This window comes from Pseudophryne corroboree, chromosome 6, assembly GCF_028390025.1.
Source record: "Pseudophryne corroboree isolate aPseCor3 chromosome 6, aPseCor3.hap2, whole genome shotgun sequence".
Classification (NCBI taxonomy): domain Eukaryota; kingdom Metazoa; phylum Chordata; class Amphibia; order Anura; family Myobatrachidae; genus Pseudophryne; species Pseudophryne corroboree.
In genome coordinates, this window is record NC_086449.1 from 772,289,935 (window position 1) to 772,314,567 (window position 24,633).

Below are 24,633 nucleotides of genomic sequence, written 5' to 3' on the forward strand. Positions count from 1 at the left end.
CTTGGACATCAAGGATGCGTATCTCCACGTTCCAATTTACCCCTCACACCAGGGGTACCTCAGGTTCGTTGTACAAAACTGTCACTATCAGTTTCAGACGCTGCCGTTCGGATTGTCCACGGCACCTCGGATCTTTACAAAGGTAATGGCCGAGATGATGATTCTTCTTCGAAGAAAAGGCGTATTAATTATCCCATACTTGGACGATCTCCTAATAAGGGCGAGGTCCAGAGAACAGCTAGAGATGGGATTAGCACTGTCTCAAGAAGTGCTAAAACAGCACGGGTGGATTCTGAATATTCCAAAATCCCAGTTAATGCCGACAACTCGTCTGCTGTTCCTAGGGATGATTCTGGACACGGTTCAGAAAAAGGTTTTTCTCCCGGAGGAAAAAGCCAAGGAGTTATCCGAGCTTGTCAGGAACCTCCTAAAACCAGGAAAGGTGTCTGTACATCAATGCACAAGAGTCCTGGGAAAAATGGTGGCTTCTTACGAAGCAATTCCATTCGGCAGATTCCACGCAAGAATTTTCCAAAGGGATCTGTTGGACAAATGGTCAGGGTCGCATCTTCAGATGCACCTGCGGATAACCCTGTCTCCAAGGACAAGGGTGTCTCTTCTGTGGTGGTTGCAGAGTGCTCATCTATTGGAGGGCCGCAGATTCGGCATACAGGATTGGATCCTGGTGACCACGGACGCCAGCCTGAGAGGCTGGGGAGCAGTCACACAAGGAAGAAACTTCCAGGGAGTATGGACGAGCCTGGAAACGTCTCTTCACATAAACATTCTGGAACTAAGAGCAATATACAATGCTCTAAGCCAGGCAGAACCTCTGCTTCAGGGAAAACCGGTGTTGATCCAGTCGGACAACATCACGGCAGTCGCCCATGTGAACAGACAGGGCGGCACAAGAAGCAGGAGTGCAATGGCAGAAGCTGCAAGGATTCTTCGCTGGGCAGAGAATCATGTGATAGCACTGTCAGCAGTGTTCATCCCGGGAGTGGACAACTGGGAAGCAGACTTCCTCAGCAGACACGATCTTCACCCGGGAGAGTGGGGACTTCATCCAGAAGTCTTCCACATGCTGGTAACCCGTTGGGAAAGACCAATGGTGGACATGATGGCGTCTCGCCTCAACAAAAAACTGGACAGGTATTGCGCCAGGTCAAGAGATCCGCAGGCAATAGCTGTGGACGCGCTGGTAACGCCTTGGGTGTACCAGTCGGTGTATGTGTTTCCTCCTCTGCCTCATACCAAAAGTATTGAGAATTATACGGCAAAGAGGCGTAAGAACGATACTAGTGGTTCCGGATTGGCCAAGAAGGACTTGGTACCCGGAACTTCAAGAGATGATCACGGAAGATCCGTGGCCTCTACCTCTAAGGAGGGACTTGCTTCAGCAGGGTCCCTGTCTGTTTCAAGACTTACCGCGGCTGCGTTTGACGGCATGGCGGTTGAACGCCGGATCCTAAAGGAAAAAGGCATGCCGGAAGAAGTCATTCCTACTTTGATTAAAGCTAGGAAGGAAGTAACCGTGCAACATTATCACCGAATTTGGCGAAAATATGTTGCGTGGTGCGAAGATCGGAGTGCTCCGACGGAGGAATTTCAACTGGGTCGATTCCTACATTTCCTGCAATCAGGATTGTCTATGGGTCTCAAATTGGGATCTATTAAGGTTCAAATTTCGGCCCTGTCGATTTTCTTTCAAAAAGAATTGGCTTCAGTCCCTGAAGTCCAGACCTTTGTTAAGGGAGTGCTGCATATACAGCCTCCTGTGGTGCCTCCAGTGGCACCGTGGGATCTCAATGTGGTTTTGGAATTTCTAAAATCTCATTGGTTTGAACCACTAAAAAAGGTGGATTTAAAATATCTCACATGGAAAGTGACCATGTTACTAGCCCTGGCTTCGGCCAGGAGAGTGTCAGAACTGGCAGCTTTATCTTACAAAAGCCCATATCTGATTTTCCATTCGGACAGGGCAGAACTGCGGACTCGTCCGCATTTTCTCCCTAAGGTGGTGTCAGCATTTCATCTGAACCAGCCTATTGTAGTGCCTGCGGCTACAAGTGACTTGGAGGACTCCAAGTTACTGGACGTTGTCAGAGCATTAAAAATATATATTGCAAGGACAGCTGGAGTCAGAAAATCTGACTCGTTGTTTATATTGTATGCACCCAACAAGATGGGTGCTCCTGCGTCTAAGCAGACGATTGCTCGTTGGATCTGTAGCACAATCCAACTTGCACATTCTGTGGCAGGCCTGCCACAGCCTAAATCTGTAAAGGCCCACTCCACAAGGAAGGTGGGCTCATCTTGGGCGGCTGCCCGAGGGGTCTCGGCATTACAACTTTGCCGAGCAGCTACGTGGTCAGGGGAGAACACGTTTGTAAAATTTTACAAATTTGATACTCTGGCTAAGGAGGACCTGGAGTTCTCTCATTCGGTGCTGCAGAGTCATCCGCACTCTCCCGCCCGTTTGGGAGCTTTGGTATAATCCCCATGGTCCTTTCAGGAACCCCAGCATCCACTAGGACGATAGAGAAAATAAGATTTTACTTACCGATAAATCTATTTCTCGGAGTCCGTAGTGGATGCTGGGCGCCCATCCCAAGTGCGGATTATCTGCATAAATTGTACATAGTTATTGTTAACTAATTCGGGTTATTGTTGAAGGAAGCCATCTTTCAGAGGCTCCGCTGTTATCATACTGTTAACTGGGTTTAGATCACAAGTTGTACGGTGTGATTGGTGTGGCTGGTATGAGTCTTACCCGGGATTCAAAATCCTCCCTTATTGTGTACGCTCGTCCGGGCACAGTACCTAACTGGAGTCTGGAGGAGGGTCATAGGGGGAGGGGCCAGTGCACACCACCTGATCGGAAAAAGCTTTACTTTTTGTGCCCTGTCTCCTGCGGAGCCGCTATTCCCCATGGTCCTTTCAGGAACCCCAGCATCCACTACGGACTCCGAGAAATAGATTTATCGGTAAGTAAAATCTTATTTTTCTAGACTGTACCTGATAAAAGATAGGTAGAAGCTGATTGGTTGCTTAGGGTAAGAAGTTTTATTGTGACACGTTACTGGCTGGCAGTGGTAAGGTCAGAACGGCCAATCCAGGAAGACTGAGGGTCTTTAGCATGTAAGCTCTTACGAGCAGGGCCCTCTTCCCTCAAATGCTTTGCCTTCCCTTACACTGCTTATACTCCCTACAATGGCACCTAACCCTCGGTTTCTGCCACCCTGCTGCTTGTTTGAGTGTTATGGCCGCTGATGCAACAAAGTTTATAAACATACTTGTCCTGCATTGCCTTGTACTGTACATAGAGATGTGCGGTTCGGTACTCCAGAAATCTGAATCCACTCAAATGTTGTGGATCTAAACTGAACCAAAACCCGGTTCGGAACTCCCAAAGAAAGACCGGTCCGAGTCGAGTTCCGGTTCAGATCTTCCCGCATTTCAGAATTCTAATTTTAGATCTGAATTGCTGGTAGAGATCCAGTCCGAAAAAGGTCCAGGTTCAACTCTTCCTGCAGTTCGGAATCTGGATTTTAAATCCAAATCTCAGGTTTTGGATTGCAAAAATTACATGCTTTTAGCTGTTTTTATTGGGGTTTTTTTTATTGATTTTTATCAATCAATGAGTATTGATTTCTCTATTGATTTTAAACTGAACTGAAGTCTGAATCTGAACCAAAACACATGAGGGTGGTTTTGCTAACCCAAAAACCAAAACACAAAGATGAATCCAGAAACCAAAACACGGGGGTCAGCGCAAATCTCTAACTGTAAGTCGCTGTTTTCTTGTTCTGCTAGTGTTTTATGTACTTTTGGGCAGATGTATTAACCTGGAGAAGGCATAAGGAAGTGATAAAGCAGTGATAAGTGCGAGGTGATAAACGCATCAGCCAATCAGCTCCAATATGTAAATTAACAGTTAAGAGCTGATTGGCTGGTGCGTTTATCACCTTGCACTTATCACTGGTTTATCACTTTCTTATGCATTCTCCAGTTTAATACATCTGCCCCTTTGTTAGGTGCTGTGGAACCCTTATGGCGCCATATACATTTTTTATCACTTCTTTTAGCACAAAAAAACCTGTTGAGAGAACAATAGAATACAATAGTATGTATTCAGTCGCAGACCAAATGATCATACAATGTAGAGCACAGTGGCAGAGTGGGTAGCATTACTGCCTCACAGCACTGAATAAATAATATGTAAAACCATATAAAGGGCATTATAGATCGTATATAGTCCTCAATATTATTAGTAGCTCTTATTAGAGGCATAACTGTATTTTAGATTATGCGCCCCTGGAGATCCTTAAGCCATCCTTTATACATGCTTGCCGACTGACTCTCCTTGAATGTCCCGGAGACTCACAAATTTCAGGTTAGCTCTCCCAGTATTCCGGGAGTAATCCAGCCTCCAGATTCGCTTACTTTCCAAGAGAAGTGGATGCCCTTGATATTGTGATTTGCGGTGTGTGGTTATTCACTGCACCATGCCATCCAAACTGGCATAATTTGAAATATCAGCAACTACTGTATATCTTTAAAGAGATCCATCCCAGCTAAAACAAAACTGTAAAAAAGAAAATGTCAGAGCGGAGACAGGATCAATGATCCCACTGGTATGCACCAGCAACAAATATAGGTGGTCATTCCGAGTTGTTCGCTCGCCAACGTTTTTCGCAGCGCAGCGATCAAGTGAAAAAAACGGCAATTATGCGCAAAGTACTTTCACACAAAACTTTGTACTTTTACCCAAGCTCGAGCGACGTTTTTCAGTCGCTCGAGTGATCGTAGTATGATTGACAGGAAGTGGGTGTTCCTGGGCGGCAACTCAGCGTTTTCAGAGAGTGTGCTAAAAACCGCAGGCATGCCAGGCAAAAACACAGAAGTGGCTGGAGAAACGGGGGAGTGGCTGGCCGAACGCAGGGCGTGTTTGTGACGTCAAACCAGGAACTAAACTGACTGCATTCATCGCAAGATAGGAGTAGGTCTGGAGCTGCTCAGAAACGGCATGACATTTTTTAGTAGCAATTCTGCTAATCTTTCGGTCGCACTTCTGCTAAGCTAAGATACACTCCCAGAGGGCGGCGGCCTAGCGTGTGCAATGCTGCTAAAAGCAGCTAGCGAGCGAACAACTCGGAATGAGGGCCCTAGCCAGAACACAGAAATAATAGCAGCAATAAGCAGCATTTCTATTTAGTTGTAACATTACACTATAGAGTCCACTGCACAGTAAGAAGGTTGCAGGTTGTACAGTGATCGTCGTTATCCGGTATTCCCTCCGCAGGCGCTCACACATGGCGCCTATTAAAAATAAGCAAAATAAACTGGCCTGAAAATAGCTGCATATTCTCAGTAATACAGTTTTATAGACAGCTGGAAATAACATTAGCAAAAGACTAAAATGACAAAAGCGTCCCTTTATACATTTAGCTTTTGAAAAGCGTTGTGCTGGGGTTGTACATATGTTATAATCCCTTATACAGGCGTTACAGGAAAGTTGGTAACAGTGAATAATCTGGTGCAGGAACAGCATTTTTTATTTATTATTTGAGATGCAGCTTACCAGCGAATTCCTAACATTCGTAAGATCATACTGTATTGTACTGTATGGAGCGGGAGGGCTCAGAAAGACTCTTCTTTCATGGTAAATGGACCTGATTCTTCAGTTCTATCAATGCAATATTGAATCAAATGCACAATAGTGACACGTCATAAAGACAGCCCTAATATGCCTAATGATTAAGACAAAGAGGTCTATTTATTAATCATTTCTGCCCATACAATATGCAGAAACTGCTGTTTCCGCATGATTAAGGGCAGAACTAAATGTACAGATGTGTCCCCCCTGCTTATTTGGCATATAATCACCTGTCCTTCATGTATATTTTCTAGAGAGGTGGGGTAAATTTACTAAGATGGGAGTTCTATTAAAGATGGGATGTTGCCCGTAGCAACCAATCAGATTCTGCTTCTCATTTATCTAGCACCTTCTAGAAGATAGTACCTGGAATCTGATTGGATGCTATGGCCAACATCCCATCTTAAGTAGAACTCCCATCTTAGTAAATTTACCCCCATGTTTTAGTTTTGGTTCTAATTCATAATTGTGTTTTGGTTTTGGCAAAACCACCTTCAAGTGTTTTGGTTTGGTTTTAATCGATAAAGATTGTAATAATAATAATAATAATAATAATAATAATAATAAAATTGATAAAAATCTATAAAAACAGCTAAAATCATGTCATTTGGACGGAGTTCGTTTTTTAAATCCGAGTACTGAACTGACAACAGACCTAAGCTGGTGCAAGAATCCACACGGAAACCCAAAATGATTTTGAACTGGGACCCGATTCGACTCGGAACCCCTATGTTTCGAGTGTGATCATATTTCAGGAAACCCAAACAGCACAGGTGTGGTATAGAAGATCTACAATGTCTAGGTCGGCAGTCATTAGGTAGACCCCATATGGTTGACATGCATTAGGTCGACATTAACAAAAGGTCGACATGGACAAAACGTAGACCTACGAAAGGTCAACACTGGAAAAGGCTGACGTGGACAACATTTTGACAGGGTCAGAATGTCAAGATGACAATGGTCGACACAAAAATTATTCACTTTTTTTTTCATTTTTGGGGTTAGTCTGTATTGTTTTTCCATCTGGGACCACCATTTGTAGAAATGCGTCCCCTCGCGGGCTCGCTTAGCTCATCGCGCTTTGGGGGGCAGTGTCTCGCTCCGCTTCGCTCGCCACAAGGTTACTAAAGGTTATAATTTGTGACATGGGTAGTCAAGGATGGAACAAGTCCAAAAACATGAACAACAACAATAAAAAACGTGTTGACCATATGTGTGTCGACCATTGACATGTCAACCATTTGAACCTGTCGACCTTTTGTCAAATTTGGCCTAATGCGTGTCGACCATATGGTGTCGACTCCAGAGTGACTTTTCTAAGAGCGATTCCCAAAACCAGAATATTGGCGTTTACCGACGGTAAGCCAGGCAGAGCAACATGCACAGAATGAAACGCTGCGTGGTTTATAAATAACTCCTTCTGTATTATTATATGCTAAAAATGTGTAGGCCGATTTCTTTAACAGTCCGTTGCGTTACATATTGGGCGATAGTGTTTTTACACGAATCACTTTAAATATTTTTGTTTTGTTTTTTCAACATCACTTTAATCGTTACTTTTATCATACTTTTACAATCTGCTTGCGGCTTCCTGTGCAATTAGGAAGGTTCTGTTTCTATTCAAACGTATAGACGCCTAGCGGAGCATAGATAATAGTCCTATGCAGAACTTTTATTGTACCTCGACACAGTAGGGCTGATGTTTCCTGACGGATAACAATTTAGGTTGGAATGCGAGTATAGCTATGTCAACAAAAGTGGATTATGTTATGTGAAAATGACCGAGGTATGCCGAGCTGTGCGGGTCTTCACCAGAGCCATTAGCTGCACATTGTGTCTGTCTCAGTTACTATGTCAGGACAATGCGTGCTGTCTGTCAGTGAGCAAATTACTGGGGTATATATAAGTGGCTAGTGCGATTAATGGGTATGGAAAGCAACATAACAACGCAAGTGGTTAAATGCAGAATAACAATAACACTGATATTAATACTTGCTGCCGACTCCAGTTTGAACTCTTGAAACCTTGAATCATAAGGTAGTGGGGGGAAATGTATCAAACCTTGGAGTGGGATAAAGTGGAGAGAGATAAAGTACTAACAGATCGGCACCTGCAGTAACTGCCATTTTTCAAACACTGCCTATAAAATGTCAACAGCTGATTGGTTAGTACTTTATCTCTCAGCTTTATCTCTCTCCAAGGTTTGATACATCTCCCCCTTGTGCTGTTGGAGGGTGCAGCAGGGCCCAAGGTTCAATTTTGCAGCTCTTTCTTTAGCCTAACATGCTGTGTAAATACATTGCTGAATTTTAGTAACTACAGTAAATGCTTATGATTTATGGTGGGATGTACTAAACCCTAAAATGCAATAAAAACCCTGAAAATACAGTTTTCTGTTTTTTTACCGCATTTTCCATATGTACCATGGCATTAACCAATAGAAGACTATGGGCTTTCTCTTTGCAACTCCCCCTGAGAGGGAGCCAATCAGAACCCTCCCAGCACACCCCGCAGCCGCCATGCAGGGCCGGCAACAGAAATCTTGGGACCCGGAACAGTGATACCTCTGGGGCACCCTCAGATTATTTAATATATAAATATTTTAAAGTACAGCGGAATGTGCTGCGCTATGTAAGAAACTGTTAATAAATAAATAATTAATATAAATAAACATAATATATATTTTATCTATCTATCTACATATATATATATATATAGATATATATCTCATCCCCTCACACTCCACAGTCTGTCTCTCCTCAATGACTCCATGCAACATTCCCAGTTCCCCCACCCCATCCCAAAACCCTGTAACCCCTCACTAATTCACTCTTACCCCATGGATAGACTCACCTGCGCTGCACTCCCCAGTATCCAGACCTGAACACCGCACAACAGGTACCATGTGACCCTCACATTCCACAAAAAGAGGCCGGCGCAGGGCATGGGAATCTTGCCCAGCGGAGCTGCTGCCATGTCCCTTAACTGCCTGCAACAGAGGTGGATCCGGAAGTGCGGATGCACACGCACAACGAACAGTCACTGTGTGCGAGAGGCTTCTGTCACTCTGAGGCTGCGCCCACACCGCCTACAGCTCGCTGCTCTATTTAGACAAGACGGCTTACATCCCTGCCGGGCACTAACATTGTGCTTGCGCAGAAGAACTCCCGGATCCTAAACCCGGACGCCCCTTCTATCACAAAGGACAGCTCTCATCGGGCAGGCTCTTGTGTTATTTCTGCTGGTATATACCCGATAAGTGGCGGGATGATGTACCGCATCGTGAATGCGATACTTAGTACATCCCGCCCTTAATGCTAGGAAGTATTATTATTATTAATATTACATTTTATTTATAGGGCACCACAAGTGTTTCGCAGCGCCGTACAAAGGACAGTACAGGGAGACAAAACTTAACATTACAGTAAATAAATAACAAAAATAGAGTACAGGTAACAAAGAGCACCACAATTCTCAAAACATAATACAGCTAAGATGTAAGTAGCGAGGGAGTAATCATTGTACTACTTGGGGCTGGCGGCCATAGATATAGAGGAGCCTTTACCAGCAGGAGAGAAAGCGGGTATAGATGGTCGCTGAGTAGGAGAGAACTGTGAGTGAAATGTGTCGAGAAGAGGGTTTTGATAACAAGAGGAAAGAGGGTCCTGCTCTGAGGAGCTTACAATCTAGAAGTATTGTGCCATTTATATTGTGGTTTTTGAAAGCCCGAAACGGCGCTGCTAGGATAAACCCAGGCATAACACTCTGTTTAATACACGTACAGCAACATATAAACAACATAAAATAAATCTAAGTAACATTAGAAAAATTTCCTCTTTGTGTGGAGTTTTAAGGCTAAAATAAATCCAGTGGGAATAAAGTTTATCATATCTTATCTCCGACTCATGTATAGAGCAGATAAAAGCTGCCGGTGAATAAACAGCAGACCAGATATATGCAGGCTCAGTGCTTGTCAGCCAAACCAAATAAAAACCTAGTACTCTGAATTATAATTGGACGTATAAGCAATCCAAGGCAATAGAGACGTGCTTTGTCAGGGCATTGTTGATAAATCAAGGCCGCAATAGCTTTGAAAACAAACATTATTAGTAGATCAGGTTATAATGTTCTACCTACAGTATGTTATCATCAAAACGTATTGCTTGGGAAAGCATTTTTCAAATTGCCCAGTAATGTAGCCACTAGGAGGCACTGTTCTATTACTGAAGTGCGCTTTTATTAAAGCAAGCTGCTTTAGGTCATATTGGTAAGTGAAAGTATGATTCGCTCTACAGAATGAGTGATACCCGTATATTATATGAAACATGTTCAGAAAAATTACACAAATACAACCCTTATTTTCTAATTATATGTTTACTTTAATTGTTGATTATCAACTAACTACATGATCGTGTTAAAAGCACCCGTGATAATATGGACTGAAGTAGGAATAATCATCCATGGTTGATGACCATCAATGAATAACCACCGATGGTGTATGCTTTTACCATAAAAGGGGGTTATCCTATTAGCCGCGAAAATGCAGTTTTGAGATAAAAACAGGGATTTTTATTGTGACTGTGAAAACCAGGTATCCAATTAACCGAGAAAAGTTATCGGCGAAAAGCCTCCATAGCTTTATTGCAAATTTGATTTCACCTACTCTGAGCTGGTGATAAGTAGTGATGAGCGGATTCGGTTTTACTCGGTTCTCAAAACCGAATCTTATTGGCTTACTGATGTCACGTGTTTTGGATAGCCAATAAGATTCGGTTTTGAGAACCGAGTAAAACCGAATCCGCTCATCACTAGTGATAAGTAGTGCAAAATGGTAAAAATGTAGGGAATTGGTTCAGAACTCCTGGGACAACCCCCTGAATGACTAATTAAGCAGCAGAAGATTTAATTATTTTTAATTGGCCAATAATATTTTTGTATTTTTTTATTTGGTAGGTGGGGCGGGGATGTAAAGGGATGGAAATTGGAGTTGAAGGTATGGGACTGGTATATTGGGGTGCTTCATGAGTTAAACAAAAGTTTTTATGCTTGCAGGTGGGAGTAATCGGGGGGTTAAATTTTTTTTTTATTGTACCATAAAATGACCCAAATATATACCTATACCCATTTTCATGTACCCAGAATTTATTGAGAGCAAATATTTTGTAGCAAAAAAATTGCCTTTTCTAATTTTTTAACATTTAAATAAAAATGCACATAACAGCCATTTCACCCAATTCAAGTCTCCAAATTATTTTTATTATGACCTCTAACACTTCTGTACTGTTCTCCTATGTTAGTTTGTCATATTTTGGGTACAGGCCGATCTTCCCATTTTTCACTTACACTTTTCACGGGTTTTGAGCCCAAAAATTTTCATGCGAATCCCATTTTCTCAATTTTGGAATAGGATAGGTAAAAAAAAAATTAGAACGCGTATTTTGGCGAAAAAGCCACTTTCACAGTCTTTTTGGGAATTTTTTTTGTGGGGAAAATTGCTGTGTTTCCGCAGCTAATAGGATACCGCCCCAAGGTGGAGAGCTGATTGTTCTCTGCTATCGATGGTAGATCAGGTGGCAATGTTTATGTCCTTGTCTACTCCAGGTGCCCGCTCTGCCCCACCTCCCCTTTCCCGCTTGGCCTGCCTCCCACTGTAGGAACCTTTTCGACAGGGCCGACTTGCGTAACACAATCATGGAGTAATCACTCTCCACCAGCCATACGCATACACTGAGCGCAAGCAACCTGCGTGACATTAACGACCGTTTTCACTGCCTACATGTCAGCTCGCTCTCAGTGATGTCATTGGTTCATACTGCAGTGACAGGCTGCAGTCTCACCAGTGTAGTACCAGCAGTTTATAATAATATGGTACAGGGTGAGTATCCCTTATCCAAAATGCTTGGGACCAGACGTATTTTGGATATCGGATTTTTCCGTATTTTGGAATAAATGCATACCATAATGAGAAATCATAGTGATGGGACATAAATCTAAGCACAGAATGCATTTATGTTACATATACACCTTATACACACAGCCTGAAGGCAATTTTAGCCAATATTTTTTATAACTTTGTGCATTAAACAAAGTGTGTATACATACACACAATTCATTTATGTGTCATACACACCTTATACACACAGCCTGAAGGTCATTTAATACAATATTTTTTAATAACTTTGTGTATTAAACAAAGTTTGTGTACATTGAGCCATCAAAAAACAAAGGTTTCACTATCTCACTCTCATTCAAAAAAGTCTGTATTTCGGAATATTCCGTATTTCGGAATATTTGGATATGGGATACTCAACCTGTATAATGTTACTATTGTGCTGTAATATACAGTGGACTCACGCTAGTTTCTCGCTACTTTCTATGGCCTACAGCCCACATATGCTCTGTGCAACATAACTAAGGGATCATTTCAATGGAGTCTATGGAATAATGTCCGTTGTACTGTACATTATTATATATTAGGGATACATTATGCCATGTGCTATTATATTTTTAATGAGCCGCAGTTGAGCGAGTGATACTTATCTGTGTGCTGATAAGATGACTTTATAATTCTAACCACTATAGAGGAAAACAGTTTGGAAGCCCAAAGTCTTTACTAAGCGAACGTTATTAGGGAAGAGATAGTTAGAGCTGTATGAGCGGGCTCACGCCATCCGTAACAATAATTCACCCTGATTGTGCCATAAACTCCCATGGAACTGTGTGCGGTTTTATTGTATTTGATGTTGTAATGCATTTGCACTCCAGCAGAGAACAAAGGTCACATTACAGAAACCTTCTTAAAGGGGCCACTAAATCTAAACTAAAATCAGTGATGAAATCTTAAACATTCAGAAGTCTGCGTCAATCAGACCGCGACATAAAAGGAAATACTGTCATTGGCTCAATGCAATATTGTGTAAAGTCCTTACTGGCAGGATGTGTGGGTGTGATATGATTTACCGGCGCTCAGAAGACCGTGTGCAGCATCCCGAAGGAGAGAATCCCGACAGGGGCTAGGTAAGTATACTTACCCTCCCCCAATACCCCCCTAACCCTCCATTCCAGCAGCCAAGCCCTAACCGCCACCCCCGCGCAGCCTAACCCTCCCCAGTGGTGCCTAAACCTAACACCCCCTGCCTGCAGCCTAAATGTAACCCTCCCTCCCCCACAGCCTAATCCTAACCCTACCCAGGGGTGCCTAAGCCTAACCCTAAACTTCCCTTCTTCGCAGCCGAACCCTAACCCTCCATGGTGGTGCTAAACCTAACCCCCACCTCCTCCCGCGGGCTAACACTGACAGTCTCCGCATACTTATGATCGGGATGCCAGGTGTCAGGATTCAGGATTCTGGCGCTGGGATTCCAACTGCCATCATCCTGACCGCAGCCAGCGATGTGCATTAGATTAAAAAAATAAAAAATACTCCCCCATTATTAAGCCCATTGGGGTGGATGGACTAAACCTTCAAAAAGGAGACGGGCGGATGTTGCCCATAGCCAGTGTCGGGCTGGGGCATGAAGGGCCCATCGGGGGGGATGCTGTTGTTTTGGCCCATGCTTAAGAGTGTGGCCAGGCTCCAGTGGGAGCGTGGCCAGCCACCACAGAGGTTTGGCCAACCTTTACAGAGTATGTTCTGTGCCCCTTGGTAAATGTATAATAAACCAAATTCTTGTAAAGTATAATGTAAGATATGTATAATGCATAATTCAAGTGCATTAGGATAGTCTGGAACCTGATCCCTAGAGGAGGAGGAGGAGGGCCCACAGGCAGTGAGGCCCACCGGTGGTTTCCTCTGTTCCCCTGTGGGCCAGTTCAACCCTGCCCATAGCATCCAGTCAGATTCTAGTTTTCATATTGTGGACTGTACTACATAATTGACAGCTAGAATCTAATTGGTTGCTATGGGCAACGCCTCCACTTTTCCTTTTTAAAAAGTTTTAGTACAGTGAGTCTACCACCAAATGTCAAATACTTTATATCTCCATTGTTGATATGGCTTATAAACCTTTTTACCACATGATTAAAGAGAAACAGCCACTAAACAGCATACTTCTAGAGGAAAGACTGCAAAATATATTGTTTTAATGAAGAGGCTTCAGGTATGAAGCCATTTCATGAGTATGGCTGCCCCGAAGGTTCTGATGCTCTACCTGTTCAGTGTTATTTACCTGTCTGATATGCCATACACGATAAACACAAACAGCAGATAAATAACAGAGGGCTGAAGTAAGTATAACGGGCGATAAACCCCAAAGCTTGGACAGGTCTCTCTGACTTTGTCCCCCATGCTAATTAATTTAAATACTAAAGATGTCCAATTATATATCTATCTGTCCATACTGTACATACAGATATATATATATATATATATATATATATATATATATATATATATATATATATATATTGTATTTATACTGTGGTTAGGTCTAATGGTTATTCTTTATATATTTAGAGCAGAATCTGTCATCAGCTCCTAGGGCGTTTGAAAGGCAAACAAATATAATATGTAACATAATATATGTATAATCTGATCTGCGGCTCCTCTCGCCCTGCTCTACCCTTAGGTACATCCCTTGCTTTGACAAGCCATCAAGACAGTGTTTTGGAAATGTTTTTCCATGTTGCTAATTCCTTATCAGCAGTAAGAGGAATTACATTTTATAACTCAGCAGTGAATTGCGTTATTTTGCTGTCACATATAAATTCAGACTACATTATTAAATATTAAACATTCCCTAACAGACTTTTAACCAGTGGCGTAGCTACAGATGCCTCATGCCTGGTGCATCTGACCTGGGACCTTCTAATCCCACCCACCATCTCCTGTACTACTCCACCTCCCCAACAGATTATAACCCACACTACGCACAGAAGACATCAATTTATGGCTCAGTTATAAGTCACTGTGACAGTACAAATGTGTAGATGCATGCTACAGAGTCATCAGATATACTGTACTTATAACATCACTCAAACTTGCCTACTCACAGAATGTCCACATGACTCCTGAATTCTGGAGAGTTGTCCCTGACTCCCAGGAGAGCAGGGAACCCTCCCCTATGTCCAACACTTCCCTAGTAAAGTTGGTGGGGGTTTAATGATGTGATTCGCTGTCACTCACGTAATCATGGCCTCTTACTTGAAACGTGATGCCGCGTAATTATATCGGGAACGATGATGCCAGTTACATCGCCACACTCACTGCTCTTGCCAGGGAGTGTGTTAATTTAATGACAAATCCCAAATCCGTAAAACTAGAATTTACAATTTGCAGTACCTACTGTAGTTCCTAACCTTCATTTATCTTGGCATCAAGTTCTCCCAATATGGTTCAGTTTGTAATTCCAATAAAATATACAATAACTAAAACAAATAGGAGACATATGCCGGGAAACTTTCTAATGCGGTTCCAAAATAAGTCCATCATCAACACAAAGACATAAACATAAAGTGTATAGCCTGGCACCCAGTCATGCAGCCCATGGCCTTTTTTTCCACAAATCTAGGTGGAGAAGCACCGCCATGTGTTAATCTGGAGCATCTAATAATAGAAGGTCTTGTTCATTTTTGTGGACCAGAGTTTTACCCCTCATGTTATCTTTGTAGAGAATCATCATATCACATTTTGAGAACAGCAGTAGCATGAAATGTTCACACAGTGGTAACATGTAAGGATGGCTAGCCAAGGTGGTGAGAAGACATTGTCATTCCATCATAGACTAGCCTACTATAAAGACTGTGTGAAGGCACTGTCCTCACTGTGACATTAGAGTTGCTAAAAAGAGAACTGGAGATGGGAAATTACTCTGGTCAGGGGGCTGAATGTGGCGCATACGGCTGCAAACAGCCCCTGGCTCTCTGTTACCCACAATTACTTTGGGTCTTCTCTGCAACAGTAGGAATTATTTTGCTTCTAATTGGCCTTGATTGACATCTTGCACCACTTACAATACAAACCATATGTTAAAATGTTTGAACAATTTTTTTTGTTCAGGGAATAAACTGTCTTCTATTTTTCCATAGATTTCCCCAGGAGCCTCAGCCTCACAGAGAAGGAGTTGAGGGAAGCACAGTCACTTAGCGATGACAATGCTGCCCAGCTAAGCCCTTCGGGAAGGTGTTCACGAGGAGCTCAGCTCTTTCACCGCCGTCGTCAAAAACTCAAAGCCTTTGAAGAACAGAAACTTGCAAGACTATCTGCGGCTCAGCATACAGATGAGACACAGAATAAGCAGGTCCAACATGGTGTGATACCTTCTAACTGTACAAATACAGAGTTTCAGTTTGGCCACAGACGACCGCCACGTTTTCACAGCATGGACGAGACATCGACTGACCCAGGAAATGCTGCCGAAACAGATGATTCGTGGGCAGATGATGTCAGGGAAACTGATTTCCCTCCCATAGATAAACGAGCACCTTCACCAAGTGCCTCGGAGGAAGACCACCAAAGTCCTTTAAGTGCCTATCTGAAGGAAACTTTGATGGTGTCTAATTCAAACACCAATGGTTTGGTTATCCAAACTAGCCCAAAGTCAGAACCACCTGTTCAGAAAGAACAAAATGGCACACAAAGCACACAATACTGTGAAGTACAACTTACTCTATCCAAACCAAAATCTGTGTCCAACAGAACCGCTAAACCCTTTGGAGGTCAGTTATCTGCTAAGAGAAATGTTTCTTATTCAGAAAATAGTCCTGCCGTTGAGCTACCTCCTCCGCCTACTTATGCAGAGACATTATCAAGTCCTCCACCGGTTACGCGTGTTCAGTCTCCCCCAACGTATTCTACTCTGTATCCCACAGAGTCAGCTCCTACTACACCTTTACACCCAGTGATAAACCATGAAGAAGCAAAAGTTACACTACAGCCAAAGACTGGCATCTTAGATTCAACCGGAGTACGCCGGGGACCTAAGAAATCAATGTTCACCTTTATCGAAAAGCCAAAGTTGGCACCTAATCCTGAACTCTTATCAATGGTGCAAAATGCAGATGAGAAGAGGAAGCAAAAGGAACATGGAGATATAGCAACTGAAGATGAGCCATTTGCTCTTGGAGCAGAAGCTTCCAATTTCCAAAATAATAAGCCATCCAATGCAGTCAACAATGCTGACCAAGCTGATAAAATTGTTGGCTGGACGTCTAGCCTGAAGTCCCCTGGTGTAACTGCAAAGCCACCTTCCATGCCAATACAAACTCTGTCAGAGGATAAAGGGAAAGGTGCACAGTTGTTTGCAAGGAGGCAGTCTAGAATGGAACGTTATGTGGTTGAGTCTCCCACACCGTCTGACTCTGCCCGGTCTCCTTCTCCTACAATGTCTCTGCCGCCCTCTTGGAAGTTTGTTGCAAATGCAAAATCACCTCCATCACTATTCAATCACCAATCCAACAGAAACCAGAGTTCTCCTAAATCTCCTTACAATGCACCCGTGAATAATACTGCCTCAGAGCACATGCAGCAAAAGAAAGAGCTGGAGATATCTAGACGACAGCCATATCAACTTCAGTCGTCTCTGTTTATCCTCTCCCCGGCCAGAGATCCTGTAAGCTCACTTCCAAGAGCAGCACCTCCACCCAAGCCCATGGTGCTTGAATCACATCGGTTTACCAGACAATCATCATGCCCAACTTCCCCTCTGGTTCCTTCACCTACAATATATTCTCCATCTTATTCCCAGTCTATTCGATCACCTTCATATACTATGTCACCACCTCAAGCCTTCAACACTCCTCCTACCTTTGGAAGAAGGACGCCGACCAGCCAGGTATCACCAGTATCTCCAGTTCCCTTTTCAAACACCAAGGTGACATCTCCACGAGATAAAACTGTAGTGCAAGCTCCTCGGCCAACATTTTCTGCCAGAAACTCAGGATTGGAGTCACAGGTGTGGAAACCATCTCCATATTACAAATAATAATGTCAATATTGTTTTTGCCCACTATGGGAATTTTAAGATTACTGAAAAATGCTGGTATTTGGCTTTGGTACCATGACGAATCCAGGTTAGATTATGCTTTAAACTAATTATGTAATTTATCTAGTAAGACTTTTTTCTCTGTGAAGAAAAATTATAAGTGTATCACAAGAGCCATATAAATTTTACCAGGAAAAGCAGAACAGATCAGATTGCTGATACAAACATTTCTCCTAAAGACTGTCAACCTTCTGCCGCCTGCTTGGACTTCTAAAGTTCTCCTGCTACATCCTGCCTTCTTCATCTTTCACATCTTCTATGCAATTTTCTGGAGAAGTTCTGTTAGTTACTCTCTTTTTCTTTGCTTTGCCTTTATTGATCAATTTTACTATGGCTATGAGTACGTTAAAAGTATCCTCCTGTAATGTTGTGTCTTTTCTGCATATGTTTGTATCTACTTCTTCCTCTGTGTCATCTTTTTCTTTTTCTTCAAAGCTTAACAGTAACACATAAGGGGGTCTGATTCAGAGAAGCATGCCAAGTGGATGTAGTTAAGGTCAACAATGGGAGTCTTGGTTTACTGCCTTATGCTACTAGAGAATCCATAGGGCTAGTTCGGGGGCTTTTGCATCTGCAAGCAGAAACCTGTGCTGCCCATTGATTTTATGCCAGCCGGTGCAACTGCCATAATCGGCCCCACGAAAGGTGCAAGAAATCAATGAGAAACAGGCTGCACTTCCCCACACGCATGACTCAGAATCAGGATGATTACACTTCCCATGACACTCCCACAAGACAGGGTGTTGCCGTGTGTTTGCACTATTACTGCCCAACAATTATCCTGAAATGCCCTATTTCATGGATAGACAGATCCAGGAAGATCCATGAAATAGGGCGTATGTTCATCCTATTCTGAGTCATTCCGCACGACTCAGAATAGTATGAACATACGCAAAAATGCACAAATTTGCGGCCCAGGGTCTCACAAGGAATTAGAAACACATGTATTTATAATAATAAACTGTAAACAGCCACATGTAAACATAGCGTATTTACAGCGATACAGTCTGCTGAGAATGAGATGGGGACATTTCAATGTGCATCCATATCTGCACCAGTAGCGTAGGCATAAGGTTTATATCAGGAGTACGGTTGTGTCCTTATTCACCTAGCCACAAAAAATTAGACTAAGCTGTGCCATGTCTACCGTCGCCCGGGCCATCTTAATGTATTGGCACACTGGGCAGCTGTCTAGGGCACTTCGAGCAGGGGCTGACGGTGGTCAAATAATCAGAGCATTGAAGAAGCATTCTCTACCTGCCACCCAACTTGCAGTCAGACAGTGAATGGCTATCAGCTTGCTGACTGGTGGATAGCAGGAGAAATCCACCAATCAGAGTGCTGACAGTCATTCACTGTATGGAAGCATGTATAGAGATGGCGTGGAACCACAGGAGAGGCATGTTATTATTATTTTTAATTGGTTCCCGTAAATGTGTAGGTAGGGGCCCCAGTGCATTGCTTTTCCCAGGGGCTACAGTGCTGGTAAGGCAGACCATTGCTCAGTATGTGTTAAAGGCACAAAGAATGTATATCCTGTACACCACTAGTGGATTTGTGCGCTATAGCGGTGCGACACGGACGCTATACTTGATAAAAAGGAAAGAGAGCGGGAGTCAATGTGAGCAGCACCATTTGTCCCACCACGCCGCAAATTTACACTGTCAAGTACAAATTCTGCCCCCAACAGTATACTATAGTGCTGTATGTGTGTGGCTGCAGTCAACCATGGCCCTCATTCCGAGTTGATTGCTCGCTAGCTGCTTTTAGCAGCAGTGCACACGCTAGGCCGCCGCCCTCTGGGAGTGTATCTTAGCTTAGCAGAAGTGAGAACGAAAGGTTAGCAGAACTGCTCGAAAATCTTTTCATGCAGTTTCTGAGTAGCTCCAGACCTACTCCTAGATTGCGATCACCTCAGTCAGTTTAGTTCCTGGTTTGACGTCACAAACACGCCCTGCGTTCGGCCAGCCACTCCCCCGTTTCCCCAGACACTCCTGCGTTTTTACCTGTCACGCCTGCGTTTTTTAGCACACTCCCTGAAAACAGGCAGTTACCACCCAGAAACCCCCACTTCCTGTCAATCACTCACCGATCAACACAGCGACAGAAAAGCGTCGCTCGCCCTTGTGTAAAACTGCATAGTTTTGTGTGAAAGTACTTTGCGTGTGCGTACTGCGGCCCGTATGCATGCGCAGAAATGCCGCTTCTTCACCTAATCGCCGCGCTGTGACCGAAAGCAGCTAGCGATCAACTCGGAATGAGGGCCCATGTGCGGTGCAAAATAGACGCTAAAGTGCCAAATTCATACTTGCCTACCTGACCCTCTCCATGAGGGAGAAAATGCTCTGTTCCTGGACTTTCCTGGTAATGTATGATTGCCATCACCTGTGGTGAAACACCTTTCTTATCAATTACCTAGCTCACCACAGGTGATGGCAATTATACATTACCAGGAAAGTCCAGGAACAGAGCATTTTCTCCCTCATGGAGAGGGTCAGGTAGGCAAGTATGGCCAAATTCCCAAAATATCTACCCACGGCACAATGTCTAAGTCACACCGTGCTTCCCGCGTCACATAGCCCAAGCCGCCAAGTGAATAATGACACATCTGGGCATCAGATAGGCTTACATCTGACCGCATCATTAGCACAAGAAACTTGTTACCATTTGTTTTGATAATTAAAAACACATTCACTGTGATAAATTGTACGGTGATAATGTACCAACCAATCAGCTCCTTTCTGCTGATTTTTTGGTTAAATAATCTATTATATAGTGCACTAAAATATCTGTCCCTGACTCACAGTTCTCACTGCCACCCATAATGTACAGGAAAACCAGGCAGCAGATGAGCCATGGGTGACAGGTTGTGGGAGCGGCCAGGCCCGCCATCAGGGGGGTGCTGCGGGCACAGCTGTCCCGGGCCCGGCCTCTCTAAGGGAAGGGCCCGGGCCGTTCATGCCGCTTCCCGCCCGCCGTCCTCCTGCCGATGTCCGTCCTCCTGCCACCGCCGCTGAGTGGCTCCTGCAGGCTATTGAAAAGTCCCTCTCAAGATGGCCGCCGCCTCAGAGGAGACTCTCAGAGGAGGCTCTAGTATCTTTAATAACTGTGTCCTACGAGGCGGCGGCCATTTTGGAAGGGACATTTTCTATAGTTTTACTTGAAACAGGCTGCCGAACAGTCTGCTGCGGCTCCAGCGGTGGCAGCGGCTGCAGGGGGGGAGGACAAGTAGAACCCCTGACAACAAAGCGTACCCCAATAAGCAGGTACTGGGGCATTACTGTATGGGGCATTACATTGTGGTGCATAATATGGTGCTGGGGACAAAACTATGGGGAACAGATTTATATATATATATATATATATATATATATATATATATATAATATTATATTTAATTATTATTATTTTGGGGGGTGGCCCTGCCTATTTTGCCAGAGATGGGCCCCGTAATTTCTGATGGCAGCCCTATGAGCGGCTGGGGTGATAAGGGGGATCTGAAGTTGGTCACCCTCCACGCCCAGCCCTCTGCTATCCCACCCACCAGCATCTCCCCAATACTCACATCCCAGACTGCAGGAAGCTTGAGGCATGGCAATCCTGCCTTGTACCCAGTGATAGGCTGCAGATAAAAAACAGAAACCCACTCAGTGAGTGCAGATAGTGAAAATATATTGCAGCGTTCTGGACTGTTCTAGAGCGGGAGCATCAGAGGTCCTGGTTGCATTTTACATACAGTATATGGGGTCTATTCATGAATTAGTGAAAAGAGTGAGGTGAGCCTGTGGAGAAGTTGCCCATGGCAACCAATCAGCTGCTCCATACAATTGTATAGTATGCAAACTATAAATGTTACTTCAATGCTGATTGGTTGCCATGGGCAACTTCTCCACAGGCTCACTTCTCCACACTTTTCACTGTTTCATGAATAGACCCCAATCTCTGTTAGTGTCAGTATTATGAGTATTGTAGCTTAGCCTAGATACTCACATGCAATATGCTACCTCTCTGATGAGCCTTGGACTAGTCTAATGGTTGGTTCTATATCGGAGGGGCTGAAGGGACCTTGTGACGTATTGAGGGGAGGAGCTACGTCACCAGGGGGAGGAGCTACGGGCGAACAGGGTACCCGAAAAGTACCCTCGCGGGCTCGCTTCGCTCGCCACGCTTCGGGTACGGTGGCTCGCTCCGCTCCGCTCACCACCTAATTACTAAAGGTAATAGTTGGTGGCGTGGATAGTAGAGGAACTATCCCGCTGGCCTAGCTCCTCCCCCTTGCGTCGTAACTCCTCCCCCATACGGAAAAGGTCCCTTAGCCCACTTGATTCTAGCATCTACCCTAGTCTAATGATTAATAATGTACATTTCAATAACAAAACCAGAAGTGGAAAATGTGCAAGTTTAGTTACTCAGGAAGTACTGTAACTTCTTTGTTATTTGTCCATTACTAATCTTTCCCATTTCTAGGTAGGAAAATATGACTTGTAATAATTACAGTGTTCTTTCCTATAACTGTTGGATACATGGACATTGTTATATAGGGGGTTATTCCGAACCGTTCGCACGCTGCAGTTTTTTGCAGCCGTGCGATTGGGTCTCAACAGCGCATGCGTGCAGGCCGCAATGTGCAGGCGTGTCGCTGCCCGGCGACGCCCGTTGCTTGGCAGCAACGAAAACAACGAAGAAAACGTTCGCAGCGGCGAACGCAAGAAGATTGACAGGAAGAGGCCGGCTGGGGATGTCAACTCACCGTTTCCTGGGAGTGTCCGGCCGAACGCAGGAGTGCTCAGCCATTTCCTGGGAGGGATCCTGACATCAGCTACAGCAAGGATCGTCGCAGCGGCTGAGTAAGTCCTCAGCTGTGCAGAGACTGCACAACATTTTGTTTGTGCAGCTCTCTGCACAAGCGATCGCACCCCTGCACAGCATTTACCCTCTCCCCTGTAGGCGGCGATTACCTGGTCGCAGCAGTGCAAAAATCCGCCTGCGTGCGACCTGGTCAGAATGACCCCCATAGAGAGATGCATATGACACCACAGTCATCCTGCACCAGTCTGACAGAATGCACAAAATAGCAGGCTGCTTAATCAGATTGTGATGTCACTCAGGTGCTAAAAGGGAGGGGTAATTCTGTGTAAGAAAAAACAATTTGTGCTCCCTAATGCACACTGAGTGTGAAATAATACTACATAATAATCAGATAATACGGAGATCTTAGTTGCGTATATCTGCAGATATAGGGTTAAGCCCCCAGGCCATTCGGCAAGGCGTCTCCGTCACTGGGGGTCCCTAATACTAGGTATGGGTCCGAGGTGCAGGACCCCATCACGTCGGCACAGGTCGGCTACCCCAGGGCAGCACACAGGTGAAAGTTAATAAGGGTTAATAAGAAGCACATAAGTGCTATGTAAGTGAAGTGTGATTAAAATAATACAAAAATATATACAAAAGGATAAGTGTTAATAAAGTGTTAGGGTGTGCCGACCTGAAGCCGCCCAGCCATACCGACACAGAGGCCAGCGCACCCCGCACCCACCCCATAAATAATTACATATATGTCTGGGTCTGAATGCCCAGTGTAAGGCCACATGATAATGGCTCCTACAGAATCTGAGAGCCAGCTTACCTGGAGACACCCCTAACTTCTCCAATGGCACTCTGGAGTCAGCAATCCCTCCTAATGCTGACCCATCCATGCCTCTCTAAATACAATGCACAAAATGGCAGGCTGCTCAATCAGATTGTGATGTCACTCAGGTGCTAAAAGGGAGGGGTAATTCTGTGTACGAAAAAAACAATTTGTGTTCCCTAATGCACACTGAGTGAGAAATAATACTACAAAATAATCAGATAATACGGAGATCTTAGTTGCGTATATCTGCAGATATAGGGTTAAGCCCCCAGGCTGTTCGGCAAGGCGTCTCCGTCACTGGGGGTCCCTAATACTAGGTATGGGTCCGGTCTGATAGAAGCCAGAAATCACTGTACTTGCTACAGCCATGTAGACAACCCTCCTGCATCTTATCCACTGCCAGGGTTGGCCATCAATCATCGAAGAGTAGCAGCAACTGATGGCTTGTCACCGATGGCTGATGGAGATCTGATGGTTCTCTGCTATCAATGGCACTGAGGCAGCTTTATCACTGGGGGAATGACGCCTAGCCCCACCCCAATCACAACACTCAGTCCCACCCTCTTCCCTGATTGGCTGTGTCACAGAGCATGGATGTCCTTCAATGGGTCAAAACCATCTATGGTTTCCTGTTGATGTTGCATTCTATCCCCCCCTCTACCCCAGAGGCATTATTAATATATACTATGGACCAGCATACTGCTCACCACTTTACATTTGGGATTAAATACAGTAATAAGGCAGGGATCCGGTCTGAAGATCGACAGTATCTAGGTCGACAATGTTTAGGTCGACAGTCACTAGGTCGACACGGATGGAAGGTAGACAGGGTTTCTAGGTCGACATGTGCTAGGTCGACAGGTCTAAAGGTCGACATGAGTTTTTTTTTTAAAAATTCTTTTTTTGAATTTTTTCATACTTAACGATCCACGTGGACTACGATTGGAACGGTAATCTGTGCCGAGCGAAGCGGTAGCGGAGCGAAGGCACCATGCCCGAAGCATGGCGAGCGAAGCGAGCCATGCGAGGGGACGCGGTGCACTAATTTGGGATACCGGTCACTCTACAAAGAAAACGACACCAAAAAAAAGAAATCCTAATGTCGACCTTTAGACCTGTCGACCTAGCACATGTCGACCTAGAAACCCTGTCGACCTTCCATCAATGTCGACCTAGTGACTGTCGACCTATAGTGGTCGACCTAAACATTGTCAACCTAGATACTGTCGATTTGATGAACCACACCCATAAGGCAATATAGGGTTCTGTTCATGGAGCAGTGAAAAGTGTGGAGAAGTGAGCCAGTTGAGAAGTTGCCCATGGCAACCAATCAGCATTGACGTAACATTTATAATTTGCAT

General features: G+C 44.2%; 1 protein-coding gene across 2 annotated transcripts in view; it reads left to right on the forward strand.

The window, feature by feature from the left end:
* SYNPO (synaptopodin) overlaps nt 1-24,633 on the forward strand; it is a 156,139-nt gene that overhangs the window by 101,445 nt on the left and 30,061 nt on the right. Inside the window, exon 2 of one of the 2 annotated variants that reach the window (XR_010179705.1) lies at nt 15,686-15,773. Coding sequence is in view for 1 of the 2 variants with exons in the window: in XM_063928656.1 (XP_063784726.1) it covers nt 15,686-17,550 (1,865 nt within the window). In the remaining variant the exon portion in view is untranslated. Of the gene's footprint in view, nt 1-15,685; nt 17,551-24,633 lie in introns of those variants that run through there. The other variant, XM_063928656.1, reaches the window with a different exon arrangement.